At 37.4% G+C, this 27,251-nt stretch overlaps 1 protein-coding gene across 2 annotated transcripts in view; it reads left to right on the top strand.

Moving 5' to 3' along the window:
- TENM1 (teneurin transmembrane protein 1) overlaps window positions 1-27,251 on the top strand; it is a gene marked incomplete at its 3' end in the record, with an annotated part of 242,605 nt that overhangs the window by 9,534 nt on the left and 205,820 nt on the right. For both annotated transcript variants that reach the window (XM_080624671.1, XM_080624670.1), the window contains exon 2: window positions 20,330-20,590. In XM_080624671.1, coding sequence (XP_080480797.1) covers window positions 20,330-20,590 — 261 coding nt within the window. The remainder of the gene's footprint in view (window positions 1-20,329; window positions 20,591-27,251) is intronic.

Below are 27,251 nucleotides of genomic sequence, written 5' to 3'. Positions count from 1 at the left end.
GTAACTCCTCCCATTTTATATACTGGGCATGACATGCTGTGGTATGGTTTGGGTCAGGTGTCCTCTGGTTGCTTCTTCCTGGCTTCTTGTGCCCCTCCTCCCTGGCAGAGCATGAGAGACTGAGAAGTTCTAGATTGGGGTAAGCACTACTGAGCAACAACTAAAACATCAGTGTGCTATCAGCATTGTTCTCAGTCTAAAGCCAAAACACAGCACTACACCAGCTACTAGGAAGAAAATTAACTCTATCCCATCCGAAACCAGGACTCTCAAATCCTTCTGAACTTAGTTCTGGAGATATTTATAGGAAATAAATTGTGAATGTGATTTTAAATCCAAGGTTCTCCTTTCAAGTTTTCAGTTTTAGTGGAAGCTGCTCAGAAATCAGTTTCCTGCTGACTGTCATTCATTAGGAATACTTTGCAAGTGACTGAAGTACCTTTAGCTTAGATGGAAAAAACAGCATGGAAGGAATAAGGTAATGTTTAACACCAGCAGAACAATTCTTTCACCACCACCACCACCCTTCCAAGCACCAGTTACATAAGAAAACAGTGGATATGAATGAAGTTGATATAGTCACTTCCAGCTGTTACCACAGGAAAAATAGTCCGAGGACGTACAGAAGTCCCATATCAAAATATAAACAGTTGCTGTGAAAATCACCAAGAGATTATGAAGCCAGTGAATTCAAATGGTAATATTAGCACAGTGATTAATGAGACATAAATGTTAAGTTTTGTAAAATTTTTGAAAGATTAGCTATGCTTTCTTCAGTATTAATGTACTGGAATTCATAACTGCTACACAAGTTGCATCTGTAAGAAAGAACCTTGGTGACTGGATTGTCTTAAATATTGTGCTCAGAAACTGGCTATTACACAAGTACTAGGCTTTTTTTTCTGATACCTGAACATGGTAGTATCTGAAAAGCTAGATTCAGTGTTGCCTTGGACTTCATCAATGTAAGGTGCTTAGCTTCACACACCAGTTTTGAACTGCCAAGAAAAACCCAATCATGTTACCATGCTTTGCAGATGCTAGAGAGCTGTAAAGGAAACTGTTATTAGCTAAAGAGAAGCAACATCAGGTTATGCTGCCCATGGCCCCTGGAAGTGGGACAAGGCTGTCTTTGAGACTGAAGTGCTTAAAACAGCCTTCCTGCATACCTGGGAGTGAAGAAGAATCTGGACCTCCCTGCTGTTAGCGCTTCCTTAGTACTGAAGTGTAGTGCAAACTGTGTAGAGCTTTCCTTGCAAAGAAGCTAAAGGGGAGGTGCTGTATTTCATTATTCAGCCATTGTTTATATCACTTGACTAGTAAGGCATTTTTCCTGCAATTAACATCATAGAAAACAAATAATAATGAAGAATGAATAAGCCTTAAAAACCTAGAGATGCTCTTATTCCCCTTTCTGTAGATGACGTTTCTAAACATCACAAAGCCTGTGTAATGCGGTCACGTGACTGTGCTCCTGCTGCCCTTTGATCAAGCAGGCAATAGAAGTGACCTGTTAGAATGGGGGGAATGTAATCAATCCTCATGCTTACAAAAATATGTAGTGTTTGCTATTAGGAAGTTACCACAGAAGGAAAAAATGAGTGTAATCTTAAAAACTGAGAAAAAAATCATTGCAGATTCATGTGCGGTTCTGCAAAATTTCTGGTAATAAAGATGATTTTAGTGAAGCTAACTGGAGTTAATCTAGTTTTATCTTTTTTTTTAAATCTATTTGAATTTTAGTTCTCCCACTGAATGGAGAATTCTTTATGTGCTGGATTTGCCACACTCTTTCTTGCTAATTCATGCATAATTTAAGATTACTTCCATTCAAACAAGTGAAGATGCCTTGGTCTGAAAGTGACCTAAGTGGGAGAATAAATGGCCCAATGTGCTTAAATTATGTGATTTATGAGAAGGTTTTATTTAAGCTTTCTAACAGTTCACCAGTATTGATGGGTTTGGCTTTCTGGTACAACTGTACAGCTCCTATGGATAACAATGTAAGCCACAAAATATTTGCCAGAAATTCTAAAGGCTCCCTTGCCTCTAAGTATTTTAATAGGATGAAAGCGGTTGGCACTAGAAGTACATAAAACGTTGAGTTCCTGTTTGTTTTAAATTACAGAGCAAAGATTGTTCACATAGGATTTTCTTAACAGTATAATGTATTAAAATGTATCCTAGAAGTAGATTTTGTTATATATTGAAGTTACAGAACTAGAAATGCAGCTAACATAGTGATCATTTATGGGTAGTCTAATTTCTTAATTCATGCAAATTATTAGTCATATTTTTTTTTCCAGGTCTTCAAAATGAAAACTCATTTGTGCTTTCACAGGTTAACTGTTCAGTTTTGTACTTTTGGCATCATGCAAGAGGCTTACATGATTTGCTTCCATGGAATTATAGAATCAGCTAGGTTGGAAAAGGCCTTTAAGGTCATCAATTCCAACCATTACCCCAGGACTACTAATAAACCATGTCACTAAGAGCTCATCTACACGGTTTGTGAACACTGCAGGGAGGGTGACTCCACTACTGCCCTGGGCAGCCTGTTCCAATGCCTGAACACCCTCTCCATGAAGAAATTGCTCCTAATACCCATTCTAAACCTCCCCTGCTGCAGCTTGAGGCCATTTCCTCTTGTCTATTGCTCCTTACTTGGGAGAGATCGACTCTCTCCTCATTCACAACCTCCTTTCAGGTAGTTGTAGAGAGTGATAAGATCCTCCTGAGCCTTCTCTTCTCCAGACTAAACAACCCCAGTTCATTCCTGGTAATTAAAGAAATTAATTACATAATCTTTATTTTAATAGTAAAAATCAAAGGATTGTATATTGCCCTACATAAAATTAGTTATTCTGTTCGGTGAGGAATTAATTTCACTATATCTCAATGATGTTTTCCTTTTGTTGTTTCTGTGAGAGTTTTCGTATTCATTACTACGAATGTGTGTATGAATACGGAAGGGTCTGCATGTGCTGTTGACATAGTACAAGTTCTGCCTGCATTGATTTAAGGTGCAAGTCTTGTACCTACCCTGTTTAGTCCAGAAAAATGGCCAGAATTGTTTTCTGAGATTTCGTTGGACATATGGAGATGCAGAATATTAAAAGAAAGTGCAGAAATCTGAAGTGTGTGCACATGCATGCAACTTTTGACCAATTTGGGGTTTGCCTTTGCCATTGGAGTCAGTTACTAAGAGTTTAAATAGATAAATATTTGAAATGCTGTCTTGTAGTTGCCCCCAGAAGTGTTCCCATGTGCTGCTTGGAAAATGTGTTAGTAATTTCCTCTTGCTGTGTTTTTTTTACCTCATTCCATCTTTGGAGATGGATTACAACATTCATTTGGCTTTCTGGAAGGAAATACAGAATTTGTGAAGATAAGAGCATGGCATGAAAAAATCCTTGTATTTCAGTTGAGAAAAGAAACAAGGAAATTATTCGCTTGTTCTTACTGGATAAATCTTCATTTATGTGAGCGTATCTTGGATGACCATCTTGCAACTTACCTATTGTAAAAATAATGATGACCATATGGTACCTATCTGCATGGCCAGCACTCCTGTTGTGACTGCCATCATAGAAAGCATATCTTCGTCCCTTTACTTGAGAATCTTTCTGTGAAGATACGGGACAAAACTAATCTTATATTTCTGCTTATGGAAAAAACCATGAAAAACACAGGTCTGTTTTTGATACTAATCAGGTCTAATTTTAATACTGATTCTATATGCAGTCAGTCCTTTGACTTTGCTAGTCATACTACTGTAAATCAGAAAATAATCTGTCTTCAGCAACGAAGTAGTACATTACAGATTATGTTTTGAAGCATGTGTCAATACATAACCTTGAGTAGTATTTTGTCAGAAGTGTATAATTAGTGGTTTTGGAAAGGAAATATTTGTAGCATTTATTTGGTTGGTTTGGTTCGCACACAGATTCTCACAGGATTAATCGAACTGTTGATTCTAGGGATACAGTTTTTCCCGGTATCTCTGAGAATTATGTTTATAGGTGTGATGTGAATTTAAGCTGATATTGTAGTAGTGATTACTTAATGTTTGCAATTAATTGTTGGCTATTGATCTGTAGAGTTTAGGTGTTCTGGGAGAAGGGTGCTAATAGTTTGCTTTTAGTCTATGCTTAGAAAATAAAACTTTTTTCAGACAGCTGAAAATGCAAACCTGCGTACTGAATTATTTGTCCATCTTTATGTCCTAGCTGCTGGATCTTACTTCTGAAGATCTTATTGATGCGTGTTCTTAAAGTATCTCTTGGTTTCTCCCCACACTTTTACTACTTTGCTGGTACTATCCAGTGTTAAAGTTTAGCTTGCTTCCCAGGGATGGCACCAGGACAGGAGATCAGTGGTAGCTCTGATCAGCAGGCTGGATCACACCTGCCTTCCATATGACTCCAGAGCAGTCATCCAGATGGTGATAAACTGTGTGTACCTTTACCCTGTCTTCACCTTAAGATAGGTTTCATTACTTTTACTCACTTAAATGCCACTGGTTTGCAGCTAAGGGTTGTCATACATGCTCCATGCTGTTCTGGAGCTGGAAGACAGAGATACTGTTTCCTTTTCCCTTCATTGTCCTGTAGGATTCCTCTCTGCGCTCTCAAGTCTCTGTTACTCCCTGTAGCTGTCAAATTCATTTTTGGACATGGAAGGAAAAGTCCTTCCAAATAGTCCAGTCTGGTTTCTGCATTGCTTTTTTGGAAAAACATTTGAGGACTTCTGGCTTGTAAAGATTTTCTTTCAGTTTTGGGGAATTTTTCCAGTCTGATAACATCCATTAAAAAAAAAGTAAATAAAAATATAAAAAAAAAAGTCAAGTTAAACTCTCCAAAGAAATTAGCAGAGGCAGGCCGTGCCTTTTGAAATGGTTGCCTCTGAAATTTTTTCTTACACTAACTAAGCAAGATGTTCTCTGACAGGAAAAGATTTTGGAGTTATGGAGAAAAGGAAAGAGTGGCCTTCGACACCTCAGTGCTATTTGCTTCTTGCAGAAATACCAGCAGTAACATATTTGTTGGATAGGGCTGAGGGTGCCTTCGGGGATGTAAAAGCTATTTAGGTAATTTTTAGCTTCATATTTAGAAACTAACAGAGTGGATGGGTCAGCCTTCTGCAGGCTGTTTCTCCACTTCATGAATTCCTGGCACCCATCTGTGTGTCATACAGCTGCACAAGACCTCAGCACAAAGTGAGCTGTGTCTGCTTTGGCCAACTTATCCCTAACATTATTCCTACTCTCCAGTGGAGTATTATTCAGCCTTGAATCCACCCATGTGATGATTATTGGCCGTATGAACCTTATGGTTCCTCATGCTTTAATAATGCTCCATCATTCTATGATTCTATGATCATCTGTGATATCAGATTTGGGTCTACTATTATCAGATTTAGCCATCATGAGGATTAGAAAACTCTTCCTTTATATAATATTGGTGTTTTGAGATAAAGAAGAGAGGCACCTGCCACTTCTCTATGTGCTGCCTTAAATCCCACACCTGAATGTGAGGTACTAGCACAGTGGACATAAACAAGGTGATTATTTGCTGTAATTTGGTGCTCCAGTTTAAATATCTTCTATGATCAATTGAGTGTTCAGACATTATATTCCAGTATTTTCAAGTTTTCTCTAGGGTTGTTACTAAAAGAAAGTAAGGGAGTTACTAAAAGAAATCTCAGTCCTTAAATTGTCTATGGTAATGGATTTGTCTAGACTGTCAGTTGAGTGGAATATGTTGCTAGCAAGTACCTATATTTCAGTTTAATTTTATGATCTTTTTAGAATTATAGAAGAATTATATGCATAAAATATATTTTAATAGTTAATAAGTGCTAAAAGAGAAAAAAGGAACATAAAGGTTTTCTTTATTTTGTGTAGATATTATTAAAATGAATGTAAGTGCTATATAAAAATAGGTGCAATAACAGCAGTAAGAGATCAGTCAGTGTTTGGTTAAAGTTCAGCAGCAGATTCTTTAGAAGTGAGGTATTTACTGACTTGATGTCTTCTGCAACATTCAAAACAATTTTACAGTATTTGTATTATTATTTTGCAAAAACTAGCCTCAAAACGTGCTTAAAAGCCTGCCTGGTGTCATTTCAGCCAACTAGTCTAATCAAAAGACAACCGTATTAAACAGAAAAATGCTGACTTGTGAAATTTGCTGGCCAGTATCTCTTTAAGTTTTCCAGTAGCAGTGCATGAGCAAGCTATTTGTCATTCTGCGTTTTGTTTCTCTCCTGTTGTCCATCCATTCTTTCCTGGCTCTTTATACATTCCTCATTCTGAATTGAAATAAACCAGGGAGATGTGGGAAGGAGACTACAATGAGAGATGTACATACTCTTCTGAATGCATGTGTTGTAGACAGGACGATTCAAATGAGTACTTTTTATTAGCCTGGTGAAAGTGGTTCTTTGTTCTGTGTTCACTTTCTTCAGTGCTTCATGGCAACTCACTGGTCGTCCTTGGTTTTGTGAGTCATCCGCACGTTCAAACCCACTGAATCCAAGCCCTTGCTTCTCTCCTTCTCCCTCCACTGGGCCCTCTATCATTAAAAAACATCTGCTCCTAAATTCAGTGCTCAGGTCTTTGTGTGCTTACTGAAATAGCAATCAAACTGGTTTATAAGCGTTCAGTCTGATTAGAGTCGAGTCAGAGAGGATCTTGCTATGTATTTGAAGAGATGTGATTTAAGCACCTGCAAACAAATGTGGAGTTTTTTTTTTACTCATAACCATTTCTGGATGTGCTGTGTTCATCCTTTGCCAGTTGTCCTGATCAGCTGTGCTATTTATTTCCCATTTGCTCTGTCACTGCTGTGTCTAATATTGGACACAGTACGAGATGGTGCAGCTCAGGAAATGGTGAAGCAGCTGGTAGGGAAATGAGACAGTACTGAATGGTGGATAATGTGAAAAAAGGAAAATCCACATGTGTCTTGTACTCTGTGGGGGAACTATTTCTTGTGAAGACTCTGAACTCAGCAGGTTTGCGTGGAATTTAAGAGGACAGAAAAGTGGAAAAGAGCTATAAGGTCTGTTCAAAACATAAAGCTGTCTGCTAGAGGAAACCTTTGTATAAAAGGATGTTTAATCATTTCCTTTTCTTTAATCTGAAAACAATTCCTCACCTAACTGCTATTACTTTGTATTTTTTTTTTAATATATATATATTTCTCTTTTTCCCCCATGTAAAATAGCCAACACTGACAGGAGGATAATAGGCACTAAATTCTGTACAGTATCTAGTCTCTCTAGGCTGCAGATTTTGTCACAAAGGGAATTTGTTCTGTGTGTTAAATCAGGATTGTGAAGTTACATGTAGCTACAAATAGTTACGTGAGTATACATTTGAACTGTGCTTTTCAGTATATGAAATAGTTGCTGCTACAGTCCTTCCAGAACATCTAACAATAGAGCTAAAGTGTGTTTTTATAGAATAAAACAAAAAAAAAAAATTGAGGCAATTAATGCTCCTTTAGCACTCTTGTTCTTAGGTTCCCAGCATAATTTGGAGTGACTCCAAATTCAGCTGCAGGATAGGGCCCTCTTTTTCCTGTCAAAGCTCCTGTCCCTATGGTGTGCGTTGAAGCACATGAAGGTTATCTAAAACAAAGGTATATTTCTTCTTTTTTCCTGGTTAGCTGTGGCATTAATGTTTGAATTGATGTCTGTACAGAGACCCTTAGTAGTGTATATATAAATGTCTTTGAACACGGTTTAATACACATTTTTGCTTGAGTCTGGTATTTCCCTGGAGTCTCTGTTTTGAGTGCTTTCTCTCATATGTGTCCCTTTTCTGATCATGGCTTAATTACATTTTAAGTGCCTTCTGTGTTACTGTCTCCACCACCTCAATTAGTTCATCTCCAACTGTGTGAACTTTTTAATAAGGAGGCATGAAGTATTTCCAGCAATACAGAATGTGAGTTTTGCTTATCTGCCTATGGCAAGCTTTTCTTCAGGGCATGGATGAGTTTACAGGACCACTGTAAACTAATCTCTTAGTGCCCTTTTGGTTTGATTTAGAGTATGCTCGTCTGCTGTGGAAGCTCAGAAGTTTGACTCTTCCCAAGCATCATTGGTCAAGCAGCTTCTCAGAAACAAAAGTTATGGTGAGCCCATAGGCTTTCTGTTGCCCATTGATGCAGAATACAAGGTATGTTAGCTAAGAAGGAGGTACCAGTCTTCTATTCCACAATCTATTCATATATCTTATATTTCACAAATCATATGTCTCAAAGGCAGATGCTGGAAAAATCTAGAAGCAATTTTTATGGGGAATGCTTATACTGTGGGTAATTCCTCCTGCGTTTTTCATTTTTTTAAGTTCCAAACAGATTATTTCCTTTTATGATTTCCCTTTTCAGGATTTGTCTAACAAAGTTGTTAACAACTTTTAGCGCTGGTTAGGTATTCAGCCTCCCAACCATCTTTATGCACATTAGCAACAGAAATATATCCATTCATTTGATGATGAAGGAGATTTGGTTTTAGTTGTGGATAGTCAACATTACTTGTGATTTGCATTAGAAAGAGCAGGTGCCTGCCTGCTAATTTTCAAAGGCAAGCAATCACATTGTAATGTTTACCAGTCATGACTTATTATTTCCCAGGTATCAATTATATATTGTTGTGTCTGTGTGAAGGATAAAAATGCTATGTAGTTAAATCACAGGCTGGAGTTTTCAAAGTCTATGACTAGAATAGCTGCTAAAATGAGTATTATATACCTAAATAAGCCATTTTGTATTTTAAAACAATTAGAACTCACTTTAGAAAGGGCAAGGAAATCAAAGAGGTCTAGAGCAGCAAAAAAAGTGTTCCTACCCACATAAAAATATTTGAGTTATTTCTTTGTGTAGTGGCTGTGTTCCCAAAATTTGGATAACGTTTAGCACTCACAGCACTTGTTTGAGCTTCATGAAAATGTACAGAGGTTTTGATTTGGTGTCCTTCACAATTCTTCTCATACTTAGTTCCATTTGGTGCAGCACAGGAAAAATGGTGGTACTTCCCTCTTGGAGTTCTACATCAAATCTTAAGATTGTAAATTTTGTAAACACCATATTATATGCTTAGGAACTTTATTATGCTGATGCAAATGTCTCCAATTTTCATCTTTCCTTGGTAACAGTAATGTACATTTTAGGGTAAAATATATTTTAAGAACTGGTTATTTGACTTTAATAGTAATGGTGCTGTGTGATACTGATAATTACCACAGTGTGTTTTCTGGGGATGTCACCTGAAATGACTCCACCACTTTTGGCTGAGTTACTTTGACACGTCTTGATGGTATAAAAACCATGACCCCATTTTGTAGTTGCTGAAATAGAATGTATTAATCTTTATATCATTATTTATAGAAATATCATGTAGAATAAATAATATCTGAAGATATTAGAAAATTGAATAAAGGTCTTGGAAGGAAATCATTTAAACAGTTGAAAATCAGTAACTGTGATTGCATGTATCCAAAATAAAGATACACAAAACCAATTATTTCCATTAAATTGTTTTAATATTAAACTGCAATAGAGCTGACCTTTAAGTTTGAACTGCTGTTATTGAAATCCCTTTGCTAAACCGAACATTTGAAGAAAGCAGGGAGCAGAAGTGGTCAGAGCTTTTTGAAGGCAGTTTAATCTTGCTTTTCCTGATAAGATGGAACATTTGATGACAAACACCTCAAGAGTTTTTTGGGGGAAGAGGGGCTATTTGACTGACAGGCTGTATTCCCAGTTGGCTAATCAAATGGAACAGATGTGCCAAGTTGTCTTTCATATGTTCTCATTGATGTCAAGATTGGCAGCTAGATGTAATTGGATGTGAATGGAAGAGCTTGTGCACATGCACATTCTTTCTCTCTTCCTTGTTCCACTATTAATCCAAAGGGCGTATTTGTTGGTCTAAATGTTATTTACCAGTTCAATCTAAATTAATGTGCTGCTTCCATGCTAGGTGTTAATTTATTAAGATCATGGAAGGTCATGTTTATCACATGTAAGCTTTTTAAAAAGCTGGAAAAAAGGAAAACAAAAAGTGGAAATATGTGCACCTCTAATCCTAAATAGAGCAAAGTCAAACTGTTGAGCCCTCCTAAGCTCTAATAGGGAGCATCTTGCAGGCTCAATTGATTTTTTTTCAGTGGAAAAGGTGATTACATGCTAAAGAGCAATTTGGGAATTTATAGGAAAATTGAATATTTTAACAGTGAAAAACAATTTTGTGTGTTGGATTTTCAAAATCATAGAAGCAAAGTTGGATTTCCAGTTTTATTGTTGGGGTGTAACCCACTGTGTCTTGACAGCCTCACCCAGGAGATGGTTCTAAAATGCATTATGGCACTCTGTGATCCACAATAGCGGTATTGCCAACAGGCTGTGCTCCGAAGAAGGACTGTGATGCTCTTCATTAAGAGCCCTGGGCAACCTGACCTAACTTGGCCCTCCTTTGAGCAGGAAGGTGTGCTAGTGATACCAAAACTCCTCCCAGTTTCAGCTATTTTACAAATTCTATAGATTCTGTATTTATATGCTTATATATCTATGTTTATATCTAATATTTCACACACATATATATGTGTGTATATACATAAAAAAGAAAGCAAAAGAAATATAAAATGAGGTATAATCTGCAAATGTTAGAGATCCCACCAAGAAAACAATTAATGTAAATTTCAAATTTTGGCTGCATTAGACAGACTTTTCAGCTGTGGATGTTGAGAGGCATGTCAGATGTACCTTCAGGATTGATAGCATTTGTGGTGTAGTATGCCTGTAGGATGCCTGTAAGGTCTGAACAGGTTGGCTGGCAGTATGCCTGTGTCTGCCTGCTGGGACCAGCAGGACTTGGTAACACTGGAAGCTTGCAGATTGGGGTTTGTCAGGCTTTTACCTGAATAATTGGGAAGACTCAAGCATTTATGTTTCTGAAAGTAATATGTGATACTTCTTCTGGTTCATTATGCTTCCTGACTTCTCAAAAATCACAGCAAATAGTTCACCCTTTAAAGCCAGGAGTATCTGTTTACAAAGATACACTTGCTGATGATGTCTTTTGTCCCTCACTAGCAGCTTTTTCTCTTTTGATTTCTGTTAGCTGTATTCTGGATTTCTAGCAGATTCACAACAAAAAGGTATGCAAATTCAGTCTGATGTTTTGGAGAAGGGCTATTGCTTACATTAGATCTCTTCTTCCTGCTTCACCTTTTTCCAGCCAGGCCCAGCCATATGCTTGGGGGTAGTGGAACATGGAAGAAGCAGCATCCTCCTTCTCTGCACATTATTTGTCCAAATGTCACATACAACCTTCTTAGAAAGCTCCTATGGTAAAACCAAAACAGTCAAACAGAATGCCTCCTGCTTAGCCTTGAAGGTGACTATACCCAGGCTCTGAAAGGCTGCCTGGAGGGAAGTTGCAGGCTGCAGGGCTTCCAATGGAGGGCAAGAGCCTCACGCTGAGAACAGCTCACAGGACCTTACATCCTAGGTGAAGCCCTTGTCCTGTTTTCCTTGCTTCTGTGATGGCAGCACAGTTGACAGGAGCTTTTGGTCTTTGGGCTCTTGTGCCCAAGGCACTGTTCTCCTGTTCACTCTGTAAACACGCAAGGTGATGGTGGTGGGTACCGTTCCTTTAAGGGACTTTGCCTCTGTGTTCTTAGACCTCTCTGTAACACCTGCTCCATTGCCAATACTTATTCCTTATTTTCAGCATTTTTAACAATTTGTCAATTGGAATGGGCACAAGTGCCACTTTGTCAGTGCTGCCTTGCAGAAACCTTCCCCTCGCTTGTGCTGCTTCATATCTGAAATAACTCTTTCACTGAAACTGGCACAGTGTGACCAACTACCTGCCTCCAGTTACTGTCTGCCCGTTCATGTCACCTCACAGGAAAATGGGTAGCAGTATTCTTGATACTCTCTGAAGCAATCTTAAAATTACATTAGAGCTTCATACTTTTTGGTGGAAGCTAAAGTGAGGAGCTGAGTTACTCTGTGGTCAGTCTGAGTTGCTGTCTATTGAATATCCCATCAGTAAAGGGGAATGTTTCTGATAAATCTCTGTTGATAGCAACTTTCTAGAAGTATTTCCATCTTCATGAAGATAGGCACTTGCCAGATGCTTACTCTGCAAGGGTCATAGGGACCTGAAGCCTAAGTGCTGCCTTCTTCACCTGACCCACTGGCTTCATAGAATTCAATTCTAGATTCACAGAACTGTAAATTAAACCAGATTTTAGACTTCTGGATTTTTACGTGTGTTGCTTGTAACACTGCATCAGTGAAATTTATGAAGATACCTGCTTTGTACATTTTTTACTGTAAAAAGGCTTTGATGCTCATGTATGTTAAGTCAGACTGGAATTTTTAAAAAGGAACTATTTCATTCTTTTTAGTTGCAAAAGGTATGTTTTAAAAATATTTTCTAAGCCAGAATCAAAACTGTTGGAAAAAATTTATTTCTTAAGTTCTGTTAGAATGTGATACCTGTATGAAACCTTTAAGACTGATGTTTGAATGAAAGTGATTCTGCTTTAAATGTGACTGCATTCAGGAGTTACTACCAGAAAAGCATCTCTGAATTTAATTCAAGTTTGTAGGAATATAGGAATAATGTGAACGTAATTTCATTTTGAAGAGTGTTAGTACACAGTTTACACTCTGTTTAATAATTATGTCAATCTTTCTTCTCTTCACTGCTGAGGCTTTGAAACAAGTTAAAAACACACATGACCTTAACTTTTCCTGTTGAAAATTGTAAATGTGCTAGGCTAAAGCTATCAGTACTCTGCTGTTTCTCACACTGTGGTTAAGCTTGAAGAAGAATATTTGTTCATATTAAACTCTTTCAAAGAGGAAATGCTGTGGATGATTTGATTCATAGTTCTGCTTCCTTTGTGAAAGTTTTGTCTTGCTTCTTTTATATATATATATATATATATATATATAAAAAAAAACTGAGGAAAATCTATACGCTAAGGCTGTGACTAGCTTTAATTTTGAAAAATTAATTACAAGAAAAAAAGGATCCATCATCTTCTGCTTCCCTGAAGCACATACACAAATGACAAATCTTGTAACTGAAAAATTATTTCAGTACTAAGAAACCTTTAGATTCTTCAAAGAAAATTGTAATGATTTGCTCTTAGAATAGAGTTTTTGGAAACAGAAAATCTTTTCTCTTGAAAATTCTTTATTTCCCAATAGATTTTTTGCATATGGAGAATTAAATTGTAGTTGAATGTATTGTAAGACAGGCTTTTCCAAAGTCTATTTCAGCCATAGCGTTAGAAGAACTTCACAAATGTTATTGAGGTTCTTTCTCATCTTTGATAATTAGATATATTTTTTTTACTCTTGTCTTTAATAGGGCAGAGTTAATGTGGTCATTATTTGACATTAAGTATGTTTCCTTTATCAGGAATTTAGGTTAAATGCTAACTTCTGGTATTTGCTATGATTTTATAACTCTAAAATTCATTAAAGGAGATAGATATATATATATAAGTACCTGCAATAAAAATTTCTCTTTAATGCAGTCTTGTGAATGGAAGTAGCTCACCTCAGAAAGCCATACTTTCGGAACAGGAAAGGCAGCAATACTTAAGATGTATTTAAACCTGAAGGATTGAAATCCTAGTCAGTCTAATAATTACAGCATTGCTTCCTAAATTAAACTGAGACCCACTGCACCCACATTGTAGCTCCAAAAGCCTTCTCTCTGGCATCTTGCTAGTTCCCCTTGAAAAGCAAAATCTCTAACATAAAAAATTTCCAATAATCTGCAAAAAGATTATTCCACTTCTGCTGAGAAAGTTTGTCTTATGTCCTCCCAGGAACAGGGTGATTTCCATGCAGAATTTGAGAAGTTCATTTCCTTATTCATGTTGATTTTAATAACAATAAAGATAAAAATTAATAACTGAGAACTCTGGAAGCAGTTTTAAAAATAGGTTCAGTCTACTCTTGTCCTCTTTCTTTAAGCTTGAAGAATAAGTGTGACGAAGAGACTAAGACAATATTTCCTGTGAGGCATGGGCTGGAACCTCATCCTCTGGTTCCTCTGGGGAAGGACTTGAGGAATAAAGAGTTTCTTTTTCTCATAAATTTCACAAATCAAAGAGTTTCCTGCAAGTGCAGCCTAATCCAGTAGCTGCCTAATCTGCAAATTTAATGAAATTCCTTAGTGTTATAGCAGACTCTGATTCCTCTTCTATTCCTGCTTTATTTGTAATTACAGTCATTTTTAACTTTGCTAGCGTCTCTGGTAGTAACTGAAGATTACTGGAAGAAAATAAACTACGTAGATAAGGAAAAGTTGAAAATGTGCAATATGATGCATGTAATAGAAAGCTGTAAAACCTCAAATGGTATCTTTTATGTGCATATTATTTGTGTGTAATAGATATATATATATTTTTTAATTAAAATATGTGCAACTGAGAATCTGTTTTGGGCTGTCGTAATAATTTAATTTATGATAAACATGAAATTTCTGAAGCAAATTAATAGCATAATATGCTTTTGCAAATTAATTGATTTTTGGCCTCTTCCTCAATGATTTGCATATGAATGGTTATTGAAGCTTAGTGTCTTTGAATTATATTGTTCTAGGAAAGATGTAGCATGTTCCCAACAGGGAAACAAGTGAGAACTTTAACTAAGTGAAATAGGAACACACACAGATATTCACAGTTATCTAGCAGGTTGTGTTACACAAATGACTTTATGAAGTAGCTTAAGATCTCTGCCCATTTAATTCTGAAGTCCGATGTATAGCCAGTAAACTGTGGTCCTTAGGTGAGAAATGAGAAATTTCAAGGGCCATTGAACACACTGAATTTAGCAGAGTGCTCAATAGCCCTCAGAATTTCTCATTTAGGAAGCTGCATATGTATTGCTTCCAAAAATGAATGTGAACTTCACTTTCCCCGTTTGATTTACATTTCTTCCTCCCTTCTTACCTCCCTCCCTCTCTCTCTGAGACTCATGCCATGAGTAGCTGGTCTGCCTTTCTTCTCATGTGGAAACACATGCAAGACACATGCTGATTAAACCATTGGCGCAAATTCAGAGTGTGAAACAACATGCACAGATTCACAGTTGTCCTGGGTTCAGCAGCAGCAGTCAGTTTTTCTCCTTCTTAGTAGCTGTTGCAGCACTGTGTTTTTGACTTTCAGCCTGAGAACGGAGCTGATAACACCGATGTTTAGACTGACCAAGGACTTTGTGAGTCTCATGCTCTGCCAGGGAGGAGGAGAAGCTGGGAGGAAGCAGGGACAGGACACCTGACCCAAACTAGCCAAAGAGGTATTCCATACCACAGCACGTCATGCCCAGGAGGTAGAACGGAGAGTTCCCGGAAGGGCTGGATCGTGGCAGGGTGGGGGTGAGGTACCGGTTGGTGAGCGGTTGTATTCTCTTCCTTGTTATTTCCTTTATCATTATTACTATTAGTGGTAGCAGTAGTGATTTGTGTTATACCTTAGTTATTAAACTGTTCTTATCTCAACCCGTGGGAGCTGCATTCTTTTGATTCTCCTCCCCGTCCCTCCAGGAGCGGAGGGAAGAAAGGTGGGGGGGAAGTGGACTTCGTGGTTCTGATTTACGGCCTGGGCTTAAACCACGACAACAGTGTAATGCTAGAAAATCCCAATCCCTACACCAACCTCTAAACTGTGTGTTTGGGATATTCTTCCCCTGCGTTCCCATTACCACTCCTTCAGACACCAGCTGGTGACTAATGTAAACATGATGCTATTCAGGTTAATGTTTATTATTTGCCTTTCTGGAATTCCTAACTGTAAGTTGTTAATTGTACTGGTGTCTAAATAGATGCTGTAGCAAATAAATACTTGGTGAGTGTATCTGGGTTTTCAGTAGCGCTCTGTTGGTGAACAAAGTTGGGAGCAGCATTAGATCTGGCTGCCTGTGCAGCTGCTTAATTTTCATATCAACATGAGCACCTTAAATAGCAAAGGCACCATCGCTCAGTGGGGTCAAACTTCTCTTTATCTGCTCATCTCTGAAGATTTTTTTTTTTTTTTCCAGTAAAGTTCAGCTGCTTAAAGGTAGAAAGAGAGAGATCTGTTCATTGAAATACTGAGTTATTTTTTTAATGCACTCAGACTTCTTTCCTTTTCTTGATCATTAGGTTTTGTACATAACGGTGAGGGAAATAATACTTGTATGTTTAACAGTTGTGTTGCAATAGGCTTCACAAGACTCCAGAGGTGAAAATCCTATTGTGATCTATGTGATTTCAACCGAAACCTTTTTTCCTCTGTCCACAGTTCCTGCAAAAACTTGAATTTCATATTAATGTTCCCTCATTTCTCTTGTGACTATGTCTTTTTGGTAAGACTAAATCTATCGTAAACCCACTTGAACTTTATCTCCTTGTGGAGATATGTAGTATTATAGGTAATAAGGTTAGATACGCAGACTAAAAGCAGCCACTTTTGGAATTCTAAGTGCTTTTCAGAAAATGCATCCCATAGGAGTTAAAATAATGCAAAGGCTTGTATACTTAAGAAATAGACTATTAAGGCAATATATTGCATTACACTTTAATTGAATATGAGATATAGTATTAAAAAGTCTTTACTTTGCTCCACCAGAAAAAATCAGCTAAAATACTGAATAAGTTAGCTGCTACATTTTGAATTAACATATAGACTGAAGGGTAAATTCTGTGCTTCTTAAACATGTGTAATCTAATTAGCATTTGTGAGATTTACTGGGATCTACTTTCCCCTTGGCATATGCAATTGCAAACAGGGAGAACGTGGGCTGCAGGCTGCTAGGGGCAGATGTCTGCCTGGAGTGGACATCCATGTAGAGGAGCGCCTGCATCCTCACTCCCTGGGGCCCTGTCAGCCGCTGACATGGTTCATGAAGTTCTGAGATTTGTAATTATGGAGAAGTTCCTCAGCTGGTGAAGATGGGTAGAAATCTGTTTTGAAGGGGGAGGCTCAGAATATGCTTCTTGAGATCACAAGGTGTGATGTAGTTGACAGATCTACTCTAAGAACCCTGGGTTGCTCTTGTACTTCACATAAATCGAAGTTAAAAAATCAGGATAATACTGGGTTTTGAGATAATTTAAAATTAAAAAAAAGTTACAAGGCAGGTTCACGGAAGGTTATTTCTGCAGTGTGAACCTCAAGTCAAAATAGAGACCAGTATAAAGGCTGATAATTAATCCTGTTGGCTTTCTTATTTCTTGAGGAGAGAATTGTGTTCAATATAAATTGGTCTTGATGTACATCAATAGACTACCCTCCTTTGGAGCTACCTTCTCATTAGCACTTACGAGAAGCACTAAAGACCTGCTAGTGTCTTTAAACACAACTGTCCAAATGTATGAGCCTAATTTACTTCCCTTGAATTTTATATGGTTTTAGCAGCTGAATCTTAATTTTCTTTGATAATATACTTCTTTAACTGACAGTACAGATTTATTCCTCTTTTTATGTTATCTGCTAAAGCATGTGTTAATCATCATAAATTTTTGATGGAGTGGACAGCATGGATGGTACCCCTGCATGTGACAAGCCTGCTCATTGCTGGCTGCTAGCAAGCAATACCAGCAAAATTTGGCTTTCACCTTTCTTTCAGTGCAGAGGTGCAGAATGCGGAGTGAAGCTCCTGTCGCTTTTATATACTAGCTCAGCTCAGTTAAGCAGAACTTTAAATCAGCTGTTTCACAAGAAAGCATTGACTTATAGCTTTGTTAGTGAAAAATGTCTGGTGAAATAGTGGCATCCACAACCTCAATTTAAATGAACAGCATAGTCCTTTCAGGGTGGAGTAAAATAAGCCATCTTACATGATTCAGTCTGTATTTCATTGATACTAGGCTCTGGGTAAGTAATCTAGGACTGCTGCTGGCTTTTTAATTCGTGGTTTATGTACAAGTCCTTTTTGCATTTGGTTTATGTGCACCATTTGGAACCATATTTGTATAAAGATGGTTTTATTCATTTAGTACTTTCAAAAAGAAAGTGAAAATTAGGGGTGTAACGCAGCTGTGATGTTTCAGTGTTCAACATCAATAGCTGCACTCTTCATGTCATACAAAGATTTGGTTCGTGCTGTCTATTAAACCAAGTGGAGCTTGTTTGTTGAGTATATAATAAATAATGAAAGCAATACTTAAAAATAGGGCATTTTGCGAGCAACAGTGCTCTTAATTACATTTTGGCTTTCTGTGAGATTGCTTCTGTGTCTCCCATGTCCTATGAGCTTTGAAAATCTCAGCAACAGAGGACTTCTCTACAGACTGTGTTTTCCATTTATCATCTTAGCCATAGGTGAAGGAGAGTTTTTTTCCAGATGGTCTTACAGGTTTCTTATAGTCTTACAGGTCTTACAGTCTCTCTTGCAAGCATCTGCATAGGATTGAGAACCAGTAGCATCCAGTCTCATCTTACATTTGTGTCCACAAGTACTGCCATAAACTACTTTTCCTCCTTCATTCTACCCATCAGCCAAGTGCCAGTGGTGAACAGGCCCCAGAGAACATGCAGAGCACTGCATTGTAGTGGTAGATAAAGTTTAAATGCCAAATATTCCGTCTACTGCAAAAGCTATGTAGCTGCTTCTTGGCATCTTGATTATTTTCTCTAGCTGTCTCCATCAAACTCACAGTCAGCCTTGAGGCATTTGCAAGTCTTGGAGAACAGAGCTAGTGAAGGTGGCCTGTGTTGCAGCTTCTCAGGTGTAGGGCTTGAGACCAAGTCCTGTGAACAAGGGGAAGAGATCAAAGAGGTGATGGAACACTCTGGAGCCCCAAATCTGTCTTCCGGCTCCAAAAGGAGCAGGGAAGTCCACTGCTGCTGGGACAGGCCAGCCAATGCTGTGACAACACCAGGGAGACAGGGTCACTTTCCTGGACTCTTGCACTGGGAAGTGTGGCGATGGCCACTTCTTTCTGTTTGCTGCCCATCTTTTTCCCCTGCCCTCTAGGAAAGAGGTTGCCATTCCATGAGCTGAAAACCAGCCTCTCTGGGCTGTCACTGCAACTGAGACGTTAAGGAATGTTTTGATGGAAAGAGATAGATGACTTCAAAATTGAGCCACCTCAGCATATTCTGGTTTAGCATTAATCTTGTGGATTTTGGTTGATACCTTCAAGAAAATACCAGGGCTTTTTGTTATTTGGGAGAGTGTGCTTGAAATAAGAACCGTTCCTCTCGCTGGCTGGTAAGTGGATTAGTTTGGCAAATTAAAGCTTTAGTTAGGATGACAGTAGAAGAGAGTGTTTGTCCTCAGTCTCTATCAATGAACTCTTGTCTCCAGTGTTTCTTTTCTAGAAATTGAAAGAATACTGTATGCCTGTTTGATATTGTATTTAGTCTCTCAAGATGGCATCCCAGGTCTGCTGTTCAATTAGGGAGTGTAGTTCTTTAATCCTTATTTAATTAGAACTCCTTGTCTTACTCCCTGGGAGTTGCATTTGTAATTGGATTCTCACAAGTGAGAATATGCAGAGGCTACCTCAAAGGGAAGTTATAATCTGCTGATGTGTGTTACTTACCTGTAGTTCTTCGAGAATGTTTCCTCTGCATATTCACATGATGGGTTCTGTCCATATTCTGTTTGTTATTGGAATTCTACTGCCCTACAGTTGCGGTGTTTAGTAAGAATAACTGAAGTATGGAGCACTGTACAACTCTTTAAAATCTCTGATCGCTTGGTGTCATCAGATGGCACTTGTACAGTCCTAGTAGTCACTGCTCTTCTAAGAAGTTCCTGTAGGTCACCAGCACTGGAGAGCCAAAACCCACTGGTGTGAATATGCAAGGACAGCACTCTCAAAGAGCAAGTCAATGGTAAGTTCCTTTCTTTGTCTCCAAATATTTCAAATGTTATTTTGTAAACTCCCTATTTGCATATTTGCTATGCATTATTGAGATTAATTTTAGAGCTGTTGCCTTTCTGGCAAAAACCAAGGAAGTGTCTGTATTTGTAAGTACTCACTTCAGTTGTAAATTGATATACTACTATCAGCATGTGGATGTGTACACATATTTGAGCTATAATATAATATTTCTATCAGACAAAAAGGCACTATTACAGTGCAAAATTACAGATTTTTAAGTCTCACACTTCTAATTGTATTACACTTAGGTTAGGTTAGATTAGATTAGATAGCAGAGTGAGTTGTTGACAAAAGAAAGTCTTCTAATAGTATTAACCATGTTAGTTCTCAAAACTGATTCTCCAAAAGAAAACCAAGGGTATACTGCTTTTCACTTCTAAACTTTTCTCTGAACTTTTGTTTTTTCCAGACATGGAATTCTGTGAGACTCCTCATATTCTGTGCTCTGGCTATCAAACAGATTTACATGGTGTAGCGGAGCACAGTTATCCACTAGAGGTGGGCTCAGATGTGGATACTGAAACAGAAGGTGGTGCGTCCCCGGAACATGCCCTGAGGATGTGGATGAGGGGGATGAAATCAGAACACAGCTCCTGTTTGTCAAGCCGGGCAAACTCAGCATTGTCCCTCACTGACACTGACCATGAAAGGAAGTCTGATGGGGAGAATGGTAATAAAGAAATGCATCTAATGTATTGAATAGAAGTAGTAATTTATTTGAAACTTTCTTCTATTTAATTTTTATTTCCCTTTTTGTTTTGTTTTGTTTTTTTTTCTTTCCCCCATTCCTTTTCAGGTCTCTGTATTATAAGAAAGGTGAAAGGGTTGTTTGGTATATGTGTTGCAATCATAGTGTAGATGGAAAGTAAGTCAAAAAAATGAAACAATGCTTTTATTAACACGTCATTCTTCTAGAGACTATTTACTATCCTACATTCTCTATTTTTATGCCATAGGACATTTATCATTTGAGTTTAGTGGTCTATGAACTAGGTTCTAAAGTAAATCTGTACGTGTTACATTTATGTCATGTTTTGTGTAGAACTGATCCTGCATGTGCTGGCTTCTGGGCATAGCTTTAAAACTCTACAGTCAGGTGACTTCAGAAAGACAACCTGGAATCTTAGATGCTCTTTTTACCTCTAATTCAGGCTACACCTGAAGACATGCCCTTATCAGGAGGGCAGATTGAACAGGTCTTCATCATCTCAGTTCTGTATTTCTCCATATATGGAGGATGGGTTTTGGGGCTAGGTTTTGCAGGAGGATTGGGTTATTATTTTGTTTTTAAAAGAAAAAAAAAATTCTCTTTCAGGATGATTTTACTTATTTGTTTCTCTTGTGGTTTAGGGTGTCACCGAAGGGAGAAATGTGTATTTAATTAACACGGGGGAATTAATATTTTTTTTTATCCCTGTATCAAAATTGATGAAAATGTGCTCTAAATGTTTCTTGAAAGAGTATAGTAAGTAAACAAATTTATCATGCTTAAGATCAACATGCTTGCCTCATATTTTAATTTCTGTGTTTAATAGCTACATGTTACGGCAGGTCTATATGTCAGGTCTCAGCATAATTAAATACGTATTTTTAAATGGGTAAGAGATAGGGGAACCAGTGGAAGTGGCAGATTGACACTTTGGCGTTGACAGTGATACAATTTAGTAGTCATAAGATGAAAGTCAGTTCTGTCATGAATGTCATTTCTATAGTTACGTGTTACGAATCTGTCCAATACGAGGCTGGTAATTTAATTATAATTTCATCTGCTTGTTTTCAATACTAATGATAATGTCCAATATATGTTCAAAGACATTAGATTATCTGAATGAGTGTGAAAAAAAAAAAGAAGGTTTTATCACACAGCTCATTTTTAATTAAATACTCTTTTACTTGCTAAGCACTCTGCACTGTCACATTGCATTATGTTCCTAGAATCTGTTAATTTTCAGATGCCACCCATTTGCAGGACAACCAGTGGATGACTGCCTTCCAGCTTCCTGCTTCTACCATATTCTGTGGGGGATCCATCCCCTGTAAAGTGCTGTTGCATAGGGGTCTTTTGTTTGGGGTTTTTTTCAGGTTTGGTTTTTTTTTTTCCTAAGGCATTTGGTTTTAGACAATGACTGAAGGAATTTAATCCGGTCTGCCTGGAATTGGTTGTCCTTAACTATGAAAATGGTTTAAAGTGAGTGCTCCCCAAAAAAGGAATATGCATACTTGTACCCTTCATACTAAGAAATACCATGTGGTCACTTACATTTTAAGGTGCTAGGAAGCCAATATATTGAAAGTCGATAAAGCATATAACCAAGTTATGTGTTTCAGTCTGTAATGCAGGGGTGCAGCTGGGTGTTTGTAATGTTTTGCTAGCCATGCAAGTTATGCTAAAGTCATGCTATAGATGGAAATTATTGTAGGTAGTAAAGGAAATGCTTTTCTTACCTTCATTATCCTACAGGGACATGGCAGGAGCCACAGGTTAAGTGTTGTTAAGGCAGGGGCACATGATCATTGTGCTTCACCAACAAAGAATGAAGTGATTCCTTCTTAAATGTTTGTCTCAGAGAATTATTTTAATCAGACTTATTTCCTACATGGCCTAGAATAGAACATAATAGTCCTTTTGCATGAGGCTTTAATATGGGGTTCCATGTAAGCTTTATAACTTTTTAAATCAGGGATTCATGCTTTAGGTACTTGAATACATATTTTACCTAACAGCTGGGAGGCAAAAGTGAGGGCAAGACTAAGTTGAAGAGAAAGAAACTGAGAGCACAGGCTCATTTGAACTCTTTAGTTGTCTCCAGGCAGGGTCGACAGAGCAGGTATCAGTGCTTACTGTGGTGTTGAGTCATTATAATAATTACTGTCTTGAAAGTTAATGTGGATATATTTGAAGACAATGATGGTTCAAGCAGTATTCATGTATATTATCTAGCACTTCACAGGTAAATTCATAGTCGAGATTCCTAATCCAGAGATCAGTGTGTTTTCCATCTGGGTAGGCACTTGGTAACAAAGCACTCTTTTGAGTGCAGAAGTTCATAAATCTCTACTTAAATGAAGTAATAGATGGCCCATCCTTCTATTTCTATGCACTCATTTGTGCCAGCGGCTTTTTCAGAGAACCACAAGTGTCACGTTTGTCCTTGTCAGTTCCTGCCATGGAAGTAGAATTTGTGCCAGCCAGTAACTTCTGTCGTGTGAAAATGGGCGAGCACAGAAGATCAGTTGCGGGAAGTTCATGAAATGCTGGTTCCGTGATAGTGTCTGATTGTCATAAAAATAGGTATTTAGAAACTCTGGCTTTCAGGGGGCATGTGAGCACAGCTATTAGAGTAAAATTAATGAGGAAGATACAGTTGTTGAATTGTTTGAGAACACTAATTGCTATTATTGCCTGTATCTTGTAGAGGTCAATTGATTTTTGTTGTTGGGGTTTGGTTTTGGTTTGTTGAGGTTTGGTTTTGGTTTATTTGGGTTTGAGGTTTTTTTCCCTCTATGAGCATTCCCTTTTTCCTGTATTCTGCTACAAATGCAGAATAGCTTTTTTTGTGGTGACATTAGGACAGCTGTGTGTGGACCATGGCAGACCTGCTTTCAGGACATTTTTTTGCGTTACATTGACCTGAAGCAAATATACTTCTGCAAATTCTTTTTAGATATTCCTTGAATTTCTCATATTCATTCAAAGCTCTACCAGGAGGTTCCCTGATACAGGATATATACTTCATTAGGTATTCTGAGTAGCCCAGTTTGAGAATTTATTTGAGGTTTATTTTCCTTCATAGACACACCAACTCTGTCATAATCACTGTTTAAACATTTGGCAGGTTGTTTTGGCAGCGTTGAACAGATTGTATGAAACACCAACATTCCCATTTAAATTAGTGTTGTCAATGTTAATGGCAACTAATAATAGCCTATTAGTGCACAGACTGCCTTCAGCTTTGCCTGAGGCTAAGCAAAATATATATTAACTGCAAGTAATGAATGACCAATTTCTTGGAGATCATTGCTTATCTCTGATACAGTATAAATAGCTCTATTTAAACATGAACAGTGTTACTCTACAGTATGTGAATGTAAATTTCAGACAGAAACACTGCAGAATAACAATATCAAACCCAGTTACTTTATTCCATTGAAGAAGACTATCTACCCTCACTTCACTGAAACAATGGTATCTGGTATTGCAGCGTATCAGAACATTGTGGCCAGCGGTTTAGTCTGCCATATTGCTGAGCTGGCAAATTTGTTTATTTCCATATTTTTCAAGAGTAAAGTTATGCTCCAGGAGAGGATATAACCCTCATCTACCAAAAGAGCAGTTTTCAGACATGTATCTCAAATTACCTCATGGATCTGCATCCCACACTAGCTAGTGTAGTAAAAGGACTGCAGCCCATTTTATACCCTTGGATTCTTCCCCATTAAATTGTCAGTGCTGTTCTTATGTGCAGTTCTTAGGTTTTGCTTTGCATGATGTCTGTGTAGTTGTGAAGTGATTAATTTTACTCCAAGTACATTCATGCCATGCCATAATCCATTTTTGAACCAAGTTTGACTTGTTTGCACAACCATCACCTCTTTTACCTACAACTTCTCACCTGAAAGCTAATGTGCTACTTGAGCCATTTCCACAATAACACTGTTTTTAATCTGTTTTAGGCTGTCAGATTTTTTGAAGTACTTTGAAGGCTGGCTTGTTTGGCTTACTCCTGTTAGTACAGGCTGAAATACTACTATGGTCATGGAATGCAGCTTTAGAGTGCTTGAGATCTGGCATGGGGACTTTTCTTAGTAACATATTTTTCTCTTTAAAAACAAAGTAGCAAAGATGAGGAGGGGACCCATGTAGAAAAAAATGTAGTTGCTTCTTTTTTCCCACAGAAATTATTGTGAAACTTCTTTCTTAACATCAGCATACAGGATCAGATTCTATTTGGAACAATAATTTTAATAAAATCAGTAATTTTAAACAGCAGACTACAAAGAATAATAACATTAGCCATATATTAATAAATAGATGTAATAGAAAAATTAGTGGGTTACAGATCAAAGCTGATTTTAATGTCATAGACACATGTAAGATTAATATTGTGTAACATACCTATGTATTTGTTTTATGCTCTGGAAGCAGTGGTCCATTTAACAGAGCTTTTGACTTTCCCTAAATCTCTGGGATTTTTTCACTTTGATTGCTGGGCAGATGGGCGACTTTTGGGCAAGTAACCTCAGTACTTTGCACTTCAGATTCAGTATCTGAACATGATCTGTAAAAGGGATAAAGATACTTAATTAGTAAAAGAAATACTTCAGTTACTGACACTGTATGAGAAACACAGCCTTGTGAATGCTGTAGTTAATTCAAACATGGGGAGGATTTAGCTAAGGATGAGGTTCTCATTTAATTTATAGTGTGTGTCAATAGACCTACTGTGATTCACACCTGTTTAAATTAGACTTGAATTTGGCTCTTCATAAGTGTCTTGTGTTTAATGTAAGAAAGTGAGAGTATTGGGATTAATGTTGCTATTATTTACTGATATTTTGTAAACAAGCCAGGCATTAAGCTGATCTCTGGCTTTCTCATTTCTCCAGGAAATTATTACTGACAGCTACATTATAATGACAATACGTACTCTGAGAAGTATGTGTAACTGACTCTCAATGTGGTATTGTGTTTGTAATAACAATGGCTGTATCTGAAGTATTTCCATTAGCTCCCATCCTGTCACTCTCTATTTACAATGGTGCAATTAAGAAACTGAGTTACAAATTTGCAAGTGGAGCAGTTAGGTCCAATATGTTGGTAGTCTTGGGTGTATAAAGGTAAACATCAGTCTTAATCCCGTTCTGTATGTGCCATTTAATATTTTTCTCTACATTCCTATTGTGCTTTATTTTGCCTTTTTATTGCAGCATAGATTGAATTCATGTTTGTACATTCCTGTCTGTGGAATGATTTTAGTCACTTAATAGATTAAAGCAACCTCATCACTTAAAATACAAAGACATTCCTTCAACTTCTGGAGTTTACTGTAGCTTGTCAGATATTTGATATATGATACTCTCAGATATTTGACACCAAAGGGCCACCAATCTTCCCTTTAAAAAACAGAAATAATAATTTTTTTTTTTTTTTTTTTTTTGCTTCTGTTGTGGGTTTTATTTTTTTTTTTTCCTTGCAGTGCTTAGGTGGTATTTATGTTGATTGCTTCAAAAAAGCCTCAGTGTTGGAGGAAGCACATGAATCTCTGCAGTAACATAGCAATGCCTTTTGAGGAGCGTTGGAGTATACGTGGCCACTGTAACTACTCTGCTGGAGTTATTAATAGCATAAGATGCTTTTGTTGACCTCAGAGTGGTTCCTTTCGAGATGTTACTGTCTCACAGGGAGCATGTAAGTTATCTGAGTTGCTTTGGGTAAGTGTGAGATGCTTCTGTAAGCACTGTAACATCACCTCAGTTGTAATATCACGAAAGTTTTGCATTAGTGCCCTTATTATTTAAGCCATTTATGAAATTGCTCATATATGGGAATTCAGGCTAATGAAGAGTTGCTGTTTGTCTGCATTGTGGGGAAAATTCTGCCTTAAAAGGCTTCTGACTGGAGCAGTGCATCTGCATATCTGCTATTTTTATCTTTACAGTTTTCATATGGTATATTAAAATCAATACACAATGTTAAAACATTTCCTTTCTTGTGTTTCTCTTTTAAGTAAAATGAACACTAATTTAAAGGCGAATATCAAGCAGTATTTAATATTTTACATTAAAGATAATGAAACAGTATCTGGAATATAGCAGAAGTATTTTTTATATTCCATAATCCAAATGACCTTTGCTTACAGCATACTAAAAGGTATCTGTGCATTTGCACAAAGTTGTGTAATATTTTTAGCCCTGCAGTTTTGTTTTCTTTTGTGGCTAGCTAAAGAGGGGAGGCAGGGAAGCTTGAGGAGAACAGTCAGGTCTAATTTTTATCCTAGAAATTAGTAACTTGGCATTAAAGTTCAAAAAAAATTGCTTGGCTTTCCTGCCCTATATTATGCAGAAAGGATAGTAGATGTAGCTTAACACAAGGACGTCTCTGGACTAGTGTATTGCTGGGAACAGTTCATTCTAAACAATCATCATGTCTATTGTGATGCTTTATTTATATTGTTTTATTATGCAGTTTATAATATCTTTTATTTCTCATCTCTTTTGGTTAAAAATTTAAAATGTATTAGAAGATCAGAAATCTGATTTACAGAAACAACCTGCAGTCATATTTTATAGGTATATCCTTTGGAATAAATGATTTATTTTCACTTTAATAC

This window comes from Psittacula echo, assembly GCF_963264785.1.
Source record: "Psittacula echo genome assembly, chromosome: 8".
NCBI classification, from domain to species: domain Eukaryota; kingdom Metazoa; phylum Chordata; class Aves; order Psittaciformes; family Psittacidae; genus Psittacula; species Psittacula echo.
The sequence above is the reverse complement of the archived record's forward strand: the minus strand, read 5'-3'. Positions and strand labels throughout refer to the sequence as shown.